Below are 11,549 nucleotides of genomic sequence, written 5' to 3' on the forward strand. Positions count from 1 at the left end.
AGATGCCAAGAATTAGAATAAAAGAGCTTATTTGATTGATTTTTGAGTCTTGTAGATAGAGAAGGAACTGAAGGCTTAAATTGGCTTGAAATTAGGTAAATAAATAAATACAGCTCTCAGTCCTCCTTTACCATGTGCTACCTCACTGTGATTGATTGGCTTCAGGCATGATGCCAAGTGCTTTATTTTTTACGCAGAGGGAAACATAAATTTAAAAATATTTACTTGCACTCCAGTGGGTTAGAAAACTCACTACAGCTTTTAGCGTAGAAGTGGAAATCTGGTGCTTAATCAGTTCCTTGCTGCAACAGGATATTTGTAGGCACCATGATCGAGACCTCTGAGACCCACTTAGTTCTAGTGTCGGTCTTTCAAGCCTTGAGTCTTAAAAAGTATGTTTTCTGAAGTAAATCGATTTACTGTTTCAAATAGCTAGACATTTGCATAAACATAATTAACACTTTTGTAATTATTCTGGTTACTGGGGTGTTATTCATGATTCAAATGGCATAATAAGTTACAAAAACATGTTTTTTTATTCACAGAGCCGTAGCTCTTGTGGCTCTAAACATCAGTACGGAGTGTGTCCTCATCTTGGAATGTAACATTTGCAGAATTGGCTTGTGATCCTGTCAGGCAGCATTTACGATTTATCCCTCATATTTGCTTTCCTTTCATTCATATAAACAAAAGTCTGAGTTGGGTATTTAAGCCAGATCCTCTCGTCTTTAAAATAAACATTTCGCCTTGTACAGACATTTTAGATATTTTGCCAGCATCTATTAATTCCGTGTCAAGTCCCTTCTTCCCCCTTCTCTACTTGCCTTTTCTTTCTTTTCAAAATAATTGGATTTTGAGTTGCATGACAGTGAGATAAAAATATTTAGTCCATCTGCAGTATTGTTTATACTGCTTAAATACGTGTTATGTTTCTTAAATATCTCTAAATATAGAGTTAAATCTCTAAAATATCTCTCTTAAAGGAGGTCTAAAGATTTCATAGCCAGTCCTATGACCAAACAAAGAGAACCTAAAGGAATCGGTGTGAGCACCATTTGCAAGTATCATAATGGAAAATTGCCATGTGATACTATATTTATGTTTTCTCTGTTTCACCCTGAACTTCTTGAGAAATGAATTCGAGGAAGAGGGAAGAATTGCTTCACTTTATCCAAGAAGTGGACAAAGGAGCTGTGCAGTGGGTGGGGGCTCCATCCCAGTATTCATATGATTCTGTGTCCTTGCTAAATTACTCTCCTCCTTGATCAAGACTCCATATTATTGATATTTGAAACACATAGATTCAGATAGATGTACAAAAATGTAGAGGGGCTCCAATGCACAGGTAGAAATGTGAAGTAACAAAAATTATGGCTGCTTAAAAATTTCGGTTTTCTTTTGATACAGAAAGAAAAGCTTGCTTTTTTGCTTGAATTCTGAATGCACTTCTCTTGTACCTCTGTACTCTTGAGTTTGAATACTTGCATAATATTTTATGCAACTGAAGGACAGCAGATTCAGCAGTAAGAGTTGTAGTCCTGTTAGGCTTGTGCACAGGTTTCAATGCTGCTTTCTGAAGCATTCAAGGGTGTGTAACACCTGCTGCCCAAACAGTTTCAAATGTTGAAGCAATATTTTTGGAGAAATAAAGTGAACAGTGGCACAGATCCACAGACTGGGCCACGTCTTATCAGTGTAATAAGTGGTTTCAAAGGATATTTTATGTTGCAGCTGTCTAATAAGGATTTGAGAGAAACTAGCTTTTTTATGTATATAAATACCTTTTTAAATAGTTATCAGTTGGTAGTTACCATTACTGACTGAACTGTCTTTTAGAGATTGAAATTAGGTTTTTTCCTTTATTATATATATTCAGGTTTTGGTAAGACACTACTAATTTTTGTTGCTTGTAGCTTTGAGATTTTAAGTTGAGTGTCTCAAAGTGCTAGCTTTCTCCTGAGCTGCGACCAGAGAAAGTTTTTATTTATATAGTGGGTATGTGTATATGTTTATAGTTTCACACTCTGCATTGTAACTGTTTTGCCTAAATGTTTCAAATGCTTTCATCTTAATATGTTAAAACAGTACTGTTGTGGGCTGGTCCAATAAATTGTGTAATTTCTTTCAAAGCCTGATATTGGGAAACATTCCTTCCTTTTTGGTATGCTGGAGAAATGTAAAATGTCAATATGGGTGATTCTTAGTCTCAAGGATTCTGCAGAAACCTTTAATGCTGCAATTGCTTTAGTTAAGAAAAAAAAAAAAGCTTTGATTCATTGGAAACCCTGGAAGACACCATAGAAATGATACCGTGTTTAATTTAGCACTTCATTTCCATTTAGATGTTGTCTCAGGATGCCGTCACATTTTTCTTTTCTTTCCTTGCTTTTTCTTTCATACGTAATGTTGGCAAAGATATGAATTTTAAAAGGGAAAATAGAGGGAAGATGAATGTAGGTCAAAGGTAATTGCTAATAAGTAAAAGCATTGTTTGAAAAAGGGAAGATAAGGAGGTGTGTCACAGAAAGGAGTTTTCTTTAGCTCTATTTTGAAAAGCCGAGGAAGCAGGAGGGAGTCTCAAACTCATGAAAGTATTTCAAAAGCATCTTCTTCCTTAAAGTATTTGGAATGGTTTTGTTGTTTCTAGCCACGAGGCATTCTCAGCTGGAATTTAAATGCACTTGAAAAACAACAGGGAAACTTTTAAAACAGTTCTGCTAATGTCAGAATTAGTTGTGGGGTAGATTTCATATGCAGACTTATGTAAAAGAATAAGTGTAATGTATATCTCTTCCTCATATGCCTTAGGTTATTTTAAGCTCCATGATAAAAGAGTGTGAACAGAAAGTGGAAAACAAGACCGTCCAAGAACCACAGGGGTAAGACTTCCATTTCTGGTTTTGTTTTCTGTACCTCCAGAGTAATGTTCTGCTGAGTGTATTCCATAATGGTGTCCAAGGCTTGTGACCAGAAATCCTGCACTGACATACTCCATGCTTGAAAGCAGATTTTAGGAACTTTATCTTTAATTCAGTTTGTGGTTGTTTCTGTCTCTGGTGTAAAACATAGGACAGCACATTTTTATTCGTATCATAACAATGATGTTCTTGTTTTCCCATGTTACTTTCATCTTAATTTTTTGTATCCATTTAAAGCAGTAATTGACTTTCTGCCCTGAATCTGAGAAAACAGGGAGTGCTTGGCCTAAGGGCTTAGAGCAGCGCACGTGGCACGCACTTTGCAGCCCTCTTTCATGGGAGCGGCTGCAGGCTGAAGAATTGTTCTGGTCGTGGCAATGACCTGTTCCAGGCTGCTGTCTTTGCTTAAGACTAGGGCACAGGAGAACAGTTTCTCCAGTGTATAAACTGACCTACCTGTGTGACTGTGCTGTTTAGTAAATGTGTTGGCTTTGGGTAAACTCCAACTATGTTGCACTTCAATAAAACACCTGTTCTACAAATGCACCGTAAACCCAGCTTTCCAGTGAGGCATCAGACACATGGTGGATTTGCATCAGTTCCCTTTGTGGTAGAGGTGGTATCATATATCGTAGAATCATAGAATATGCATGTGTGTGTCTCTCCTGATAACAAAAGAAGTTAACAGACCCACAAACTGGGAAAGCTAAGCATCATTACAATGAGATGTATGTGTTCGTTTGCCTGCTTATTCCTTGGAATGGCATACCAGCAGTTAACTTCTCATGGATTATTAAATAATTTAATAAATCCTTCGGAGTGTTGCCAGGAAGAGTTTAAGATGAAGCAATAGGTATTTGATAAAGAGAATCTGTACTCAGTCTTGATACCTCGCCATGGGAATCAAGACAATTACTGAAACTTGTTTGTCATGCTTCCATATCTGTAACAAATTGATAGAATTTACATCTTGAAAGCACTGTGGCAAAATCCTGGAAGCAACCTGTAGTTGGACTGAAATAGCAAGGGTGTACAAGAACTGAACAGAAGAGACATGGCACGGAAAAAGAGTGAGTTTCTCATGCACCAAATAAAATACGGTAGGCTTTGCCAGTGGTAAAAAGCCTGTTTACTGGTGGTGTTAATAATTACTGGAGAGTAGTAAGAACTGAATCAATTTGAGATGTGAGCATCAGGTCCACTCGTAAAGGTGTACTAGAAATGAGCTTCAGACTTTGAAAGTGAAATAATTTTAAGACTAAAAATGTCCAGGTTTGACAAGAAATCACAAGAAGAGTGTATCTCTTCTAATAAGATAGTTGGTTCTGTCTAGGCATGTGGAAGCCCGGTCTAAGGAAGAAGAAATACAAAATCTTTAAGATCTGAGGAATGCAATGTCAGTCAGCTTCTTTCCTGTTCATGTGGCAATATTGTGAAGTAGGGACTAGACTGACGAACTGTATTCCAGTTGAGTAGCTATTTTCATATGAAATAGGTATTTCTTTGACGTACTAGTTATTCAGAGAATAAGAACCGGGTATATTTGACTTAATCACTCCACAGGCATGTTATGTGCTTGTAACATAAGTGGCCAGTCAGTCGGGGGTCAAAAAACGCATTCATTCATCCTATTGTTTTTTCCCAGGGCTTCACTCTGTTACTTCCTCAAACTTTGTAGCTTTGCCCTTACCTGTTCTGCCCTCTGTTAAATGGTGGTGGTTTCTGGCATGTATACCTGTGTGTCCCCCCCAACAACCATACTCTGGATGCCCATCCCCTTCCTGTAGCCTTCAGATTCTTCAGCAGCTGTGTATTGGCTTCTTATTTTTAAAGAACGGTGAATGCTCAGCTTTGCTTCAGCTATATTAAAGGTTGGTGCTTAAGCCAGCTATTTTCGTAGAAAACAACCTACCAATAATGATCCTTGCCAAGACAGAACCTTGCGAGTTGCTCAGTTAGACCCATTCAACTTTTAGCAAGTAAAAGTTAGTTTTATCAAGGTCTTCCCTGTACTATGTACCTTGTGTAGCAGGTACCCAATGTGTAATTGTGATAAGGCAGAGCTAACAGCCGGATTATTTGCAGATCTGATGCTAAACAGTTGCTGTAGACTCTCACAGGCCAACCTGTGCAAGGACATCCCTCCACACAAGCAATGACTTAATCTTTTGAGTAACAGTTGACTCAGTAGAATCAATTGCATACATGGGCACCTGTTACTTTGCAAATATTTCCGCTGCTTGGGTTTTGTGGACTCTTTTTTTAAATCTACAGACTAACCAATACTCTTTTTTTTAGTTTAATTCTTTGTGCAATGAAAAGAGACACCCCTTCAGACTTTGAATATGTAAAGAAAAAAAATAAAAGCAGTGTATGTATTTAAATGTAGAAGATAAGGCTTTTATGACTGATAAACATTTTTTGAAGCAAATTTATCAGTAACCAATATTCTTTTTTCATTTTAATTCTTTGTGCAATAAAAAAGCCACCCCTTCAGACTTTGACTATCTCTAAACATACAAGATAAGACTTTTATGTCTGATAGACTTTATTTTTTGAAGTAAATTAATTTGTCACTTCTTGAGCACCTTCCTGACAGCCTTTTAGTAGACATCATCAGAAAATACGAAATTGATTCCTTGTAAGGCAAACATATTCTGAAAGAAATTTTTTTTTTCTCCCAGAATGCAGCAAATATACACGATATGAAACTGGCATCTTTAAAGAACCATTAACCATTAACCTTAACCTGAAATTTTTTTATTATCTTATTTGTATCAGCTGAATTGTGAAACCTGAGGTTATGAAACAAAAGTACTTGGCCAAGCTCTTCAGTTGGACAGGATTTTTAATTTTTTTTTTTTAAATATGTGCTTTTGCCTCTCTCAAATGTTTTAACTGATTTAGTTCATCAAAGCTGTTTTCTGCAGGGCTAGTGATCAACTTTTATTTCATATAGGGTTTAGACACCTTGCTTTAGTTTATATCCGTGCAGACACGTTAACCTCAATGTAAGAGGTCTGTATTACTTGAAATCCCTCTTAAGAAAGTATTTTGAAATCACAGTTAGTCCTGTTAAGCCATTGGAGAAGCAGATAAATGCAAACATGATACAACATCGAGTGTATTTTCTTTTAGAATGTAACTGCTGAAAACTGTAAGATTTGAAAAAGATAAGTCTTCACTATGTGTTGCTTCATCAGGCTATGGTTGCAATCTTTTACTGTACAAAATTAACATGAAATATTTTACCACTGAAGTAATGACCTTTTCACATACATTAATATCTCCTTTTTCTTGCAAAGCCCTTGCAATTTCAGTTCCTAATTTCAGTGTTAAATATATATGTGACGAAGGATTTAAATGCAACCAGGAGAAATCACTGATTTTTGTTAACAACATGAAAATGCATGCACATAAATAAAACTGGCTGCAAAAAGCAGTCGTAAGGTGCTATTGGCTATCTTGTCTTTGCCCCGACTGTTAGAAAAGGTTGGCCAAATAATATGGGGTCACAGAAGCAGTTTTTAAAAAAAATATTTGTCTTTTTAAATATCGGATAACTACTTTTGTTAAACATTTTCTTTAGCAATTAACAAGGTATTTCAATCATGGATAGCAACCTATGTTCCAAACTCATTTTTAGAAAATGTCCAGCATGAATGTTTGTTTTGGCCTAAAGCTTCCCATAAAACAGTAGCATGTGTTTCACCTAGGCAGTGGTCAAACATGTGATGTTTACGCATTATTTTTGTGGGTTGTTTTTTTTTTGTGTTTTGAATAATGAGTAAACACAAGGACTTTTCTATAGGACTGCTTGTTTTAAGCAAGATATATTATTGCCTTGTTGGACACTCTGATTACTTTTTAAAGACATGAGACTCAAATAATTTGATTTCATATTGCTTTTCTTACTATGTTTAAATGTTTGATTTGTATGCTAATAGAAGTACTTTTGGGGCATATTTAAGTATGATGAGAGTTGTGGATTATCTCTCTATTTACAGTAACATAATACTAGAAAACATGAACTTCTAGACACCCCAGTTAGTTTTTAATTTTTAACATCAGATGGCTGATATCTCCCCCAAAACTGTTTTGAAAACCAGTTGAACATTTCCTGGTTTTCCTCAAGCTTACTCAGGATTGCTACAATGACAGCACAGGTGGCTTAAAATTAGTTTGTCACCAGTTGCTAGGCTTTCTTTTCTGAAGTGAGCAATTTTATTTTCTTAATGTTGCTACTGCTTGGAATTTCCCAAATCACTTTCCCTAGTTAGAGACAAGTCTAGGATACATCATAGGCTGGAATATCTTCTTGTCATTAGCCAGCTGATAGCAAGTATAAACTGTTATTTAAATATTTTATATGCCCTTGCTTTATCATGAAAACAAGGGAAATTGTACAAGAAATCCATCTTACAGTAGCAGTAACCTAGACTTGCTAAGTTTTATTAACTGGAAACATGTGATTCCTTAGCTGACTGTAGGTGTTTAATCAAGCCAAAGATGTCTGGCTATATATGATTGTGCCTGAAAGAAATATTTCACTTAAAGTTTATAAATCATTTCAAAACAGCCATATATCTTCATCACTGGCTGCTAAATAACATTAAAAGATTATTATTCTTTAAATAAAATTTTAATCTTAATCAAATGTTGCCTAAAAAGAGATGCAACCTGAGAACATTTTTTTTAATTTTAAACTTTACTAAAAATTCAAACATCATACTTTCAATAAATGATGCTTAAACACTAAATATTAGATAACAAGAAACTTCACAGAGCTTTCAGAAAATACCAACTAATAATAAGATTTAAAATGAGGTGATTGATTTGAATAACCTGATCCATTAATAGATATGATGAAAAAAAAAAAGTACCTAAGAGGATGCTTTGTGATACTTTTAGATATGTTGTGTGAGGACATGCCTTTCAAGGATCTAGGTCCATTAGGCACTGTGGAAATGCTCTGCATTTCTAGGGCATCACTTCAGCTTAAAAAGTGGAAGGGATGGGGATACATTTGAGGGGATGTAGGTGCAATACAACTGAGCTATGTGTAAAACCACAGTACAGCTTTAGTGAGAAGCTTCCCTTTTGTTTTCTCAAGTACTCTCTTTAAAAAGAAACAGGATTCAGTACCGCTAAGCACCTGTTTTTGTGCTATGAACTGGGAAAAAAATACTGAGTGCATCCCTCCTGCCTTTGAAGAAATCATACAAATTCTAGCAATTCAAATTTGAAGCAATTTGGAGTTAACTTCAGCTTGAACTGTCGTGATGCAGAAGTGTCCAACAACTGGTTTTAACCTTGCAGACTGAAAAGTCAGTTCGTGGAAGCTGGCCTGTGCCAGTCAGACAGATCTTGTGATCTTTGGTATAATTTTGAAACACAGAGTCCCTGCTGAGCTCACGAGGGAGAATTTCACTGGTAACTGATAACTGGTTTTGTAAAATTGGCCCTGTCTAATATTGAGAAATGTTTGCCATTTTAGCTACAAATATATAGGAAATACGGAATACTTGTTAATATTCCTGCTGTCATACATTTGCCTTATTGCAGTCTGTCTTGAGACAGATTACTCCTACTGCTGTACAGTTACATATATCTGAAGTTGAGCTCACTGATACGTTGTAAATTAAAAACAAACAAAAAAATCAGTTAATTGTGCAGCGTTGGGCTTGGTGGTAATAGTTTTTCAGTTCTTCTTGATGAACTGGTCTCTTATGTTGTTGAAACCTCTAGAATACGAAAATGTAGTATCTTGTAGGTTCAGCATTGATTGGGTTGCTCCTTCTAGTCCAGTTTATGGGGAAATTGGGGACTCTCCATTGTCTTCTCTAGTACGTATGAAGTAGGAATGCTCAAGCAAAGATAGTAGGAGTCCCATTCTCACAACCAGGAGGAGAAAGTTCTTTAACTAGCGAGGGGAAGGCCTAGTAGGACTCAATGCCCTAGGGTGGGATTTATAAGGGATCTAAAAGGGGACTGAAGGAAAGCTGAACAAGTAATGTGAAGCAAAGATTCATTGGGAGTTACTACATTGACAGCCCACACTAATTTTAAGCTGTGCTCAGGTGGAAATATTTGGAAAATAAGGGAGTTAGAAATTAGTGACTCCTCGCTTTGTTTTGTACTTACCTTGCTATTGTTGTTCCCTGCATGTCTGCTGATGGTCACTGTCAGAGGCAGGATACTTGGGCTGGAGAGATTCTGGCTCTGAACTAGTACCGTTGTTCTTACGTTAAGTAAGATTGACATTTTCAGTGAGGAGGTAAAGCCGATCTTTCGCAGAGGTATTTTGTCACTGGGCAATTTCCAAAAATGCTAATGTGGTGATTTCCAAAGGTGAGTAAAAGGTAGTGTGCACAAAAATATTTTACAATTTTTGCAAGGGCTGTGAGGACATGATAATCAATTTAACAGTGTATATATAGGCTTGGTGGTAACGGTTTTTCAATTCTTCTTGATGGACTAGTCTTTTGTGGTGTTGAAGCCTCTAAAATGCAAAGGCAATTCAGTTGCTTGTTAAATAACAACATAGTGCTCTTCTTCCTTTGTAATCTTATGTCACTATTTATTTTTTTTACTTTCCTAGCTCGATGTCGATTGCAGCGAGCCTTGTGAGTGAAGACACAAAGACCAAGTTTTTGAACAAGATGGGCCAGCTGACTACATCAGGTGCAATGTTGGCTAATGTGTTTCAGAGGAAGAAGTAAGATGGAGAAAGAACTCCCAGCTAACACTAAGATGGACCTCACAGAGACTGGTTCCTGTACTTGAAGTACTTGCCTTTTAATTTCTTCTGTCTTATGTTCTTGTAGTATAATTTTATTCTAACCTCCAAAGATATTTGCACTGCTTTTGAATATCGCTGTGTATCTGTTAATTTTGGGTTAACTGTGGTTAATATAAAACTGAAATCATAGTCTGTACCAAGTCCCTGTTCTGTGTTTTTGTCTTTCCAGCATAATTTTTTTTTATATAGTGGAAGGTTTGTTTTGTTTTGTTTTTTATTTTCTGACAGGATATCAGCAAATATCTGTATTATACATGGAGCTATTATGATGGTACTTAAAATAATGTAAATTTGAAGTCATTGTCATGAAGTAATAAAAGTGGAGATTACTTATGTATTTAAATTATGAGAGAGTAATGCAGATTTTTTTATTATGTTTCTAAAAAGAAGAGGAAGAGCCACCAGCATTTGTCTGTGCTTCTATGGTTGTTTTTGTAAGTATTGTGCATCTCGAATCCAGAGGAATTGCAGTATCTAATGTATGAGACTGCTTGCACTGCATCAGTCTGCAGGGAATGCTCATGTTTCAGATGCTTTATGCTGACATTGTAAATGCTGTACAAAGTCCTTCAGATAAAATTCTCACATCTGTTGTGGTTTTTTTGAGGGATGTTTTCTTTTGTTGGGGTTTTTGTTTTATTTTAAAGCACTTTAACAACCAGTCTACACATCCAGAGGCACATTCACTAAGTAAAATAAAAATATGATAAATTAATAAATGTTAATTAATGTTTAAGCTACTACACAGAGGTCCCAATGCAGTTCTGCAGGCAAGAGAAACATCCAGGAGGAAGTGCTTTCATCTTGCACTCAGTGTGCAGTTCTGTGTACTGTGAAAGCTAAAATTAAGGTATTTTGTTGTTTAGATTGAATCTCAGTTCAAATTTAATTTCAGGGTATTTGAAATTATGTTAAGAAAGTTTGACATGCAGTTTCTTAAAAACCTTGAGTAGACTGCATACATACTTTAGAAAAATGACATTACAAGGAGTATCTTCAACAGCTACCAAATATTTTTGTTAGCAAGAAAGCATTAACAACTAAATCCTTTTATTCTTAATGCGGCTTTGTTTTTTTTCCTTCTTTATGTTAATGTAAGCTTCTGAAAGTAAACTCAAGTGCATGCATGAATTGGTATGAGGTAGCAAAATATAAAAGCCCAGGCCTTCTCTGACACGGTACCGTTCAGTTGGAAGCGTTGACATCTTTGAGGACAGGGGAAGCAAAAGGACTGAGGGAAGGAATTGTTTGCTTCTGGAAACAATGTGGATGGAGTAGCACTGCGGGCATTGTCCTTAGACAGGAATAATGGAGATAATTTGAGACTTCTGACTGCTTCGTATCTGTGCCTGTTGGCTCTGCGAATACGGTTTGTGTTGTGGCAGGGCCTGCACTGTCCCTTTGCACGGCACCAAAACATTTTCCTTGAGGTTACAGACAGCTCCATGCCTTCGTGTTGCTTGTTACCATGGAACTATACTTTTAGCAGACTGACTGTGAAATGGAGACATTCCTGAGGAATGGGAAGTGGTGACGTTCCTCTCTATTGTTCTGTTGTCAATAAAAAGTTTTGTATACCTGCCTTGTCTTGTTACTTCTAGTCTTCTCCGAAAAAGATTATCAAATCAAACCAGCTCTTACAGGAGAGAGGTCTAATGTGCAGAAATTTTTTGGCTTAAGTTTGTAAACCTTTTTTCCACATAGCAGATGATCGACTGAACTTGCTACATTTCCCATCTCAGTGTGTCTGTTTCACTCTGGCTTCTAGTCATCTGGCTTTATTGCCATTTCTATGCAAGGTCTCCTCCTCTCCTGTGCCACACTTCATA

General features: G+C 36.5%; 1 protein-coding gene across 1 annotated transcript in view; it reads left to right on the plus strand.

Annotated features, from left to right (window-relative positions):
- Nucleotides 1-11,297, plus strand: part of KIAA1468 (KIAA1468 ortholog) — a 93,307-nt gene extending 82,010 nt beyond the window's left edge. The window contains exons 28-29 of the mRNA XM_014940997.1: nucleotides 2,809-2,879; nucleotides 9,520-11,297. Coding sequence (XP_014796483.1) covers nucleotides 2,809-2,879; nucleotides 9,520-9,640 — 192 coding nt within the window. The 3' untranslated portion in view covers nucleotides 9,641-11,297. The remainder of the gene's footprint in view (nucleotides 1-2,808; nucleotides 2,880-9,519) is intronic.
- The last annotated feature ends 252 nt before the right edge of the window (nucleotides 11,298-11,549 follow it).

This window comes from Calidris pugnax, unplaced genomic scaffold (genome assembly GCF_001431845.1).
Source record: "Calidris pugnax isolate Ruff unplaced genomic scaffold, ASM143184v1 scaffold8, whole genome shotgun sequence".
In the NCBI taxonomy this organism is placed as follows: domain Eukaryota; kingdom Metazoa; phylum Chordata; class Aves; order Charadriiformes; family Scolopacidae; genus Calidris; species Calidris pugnax.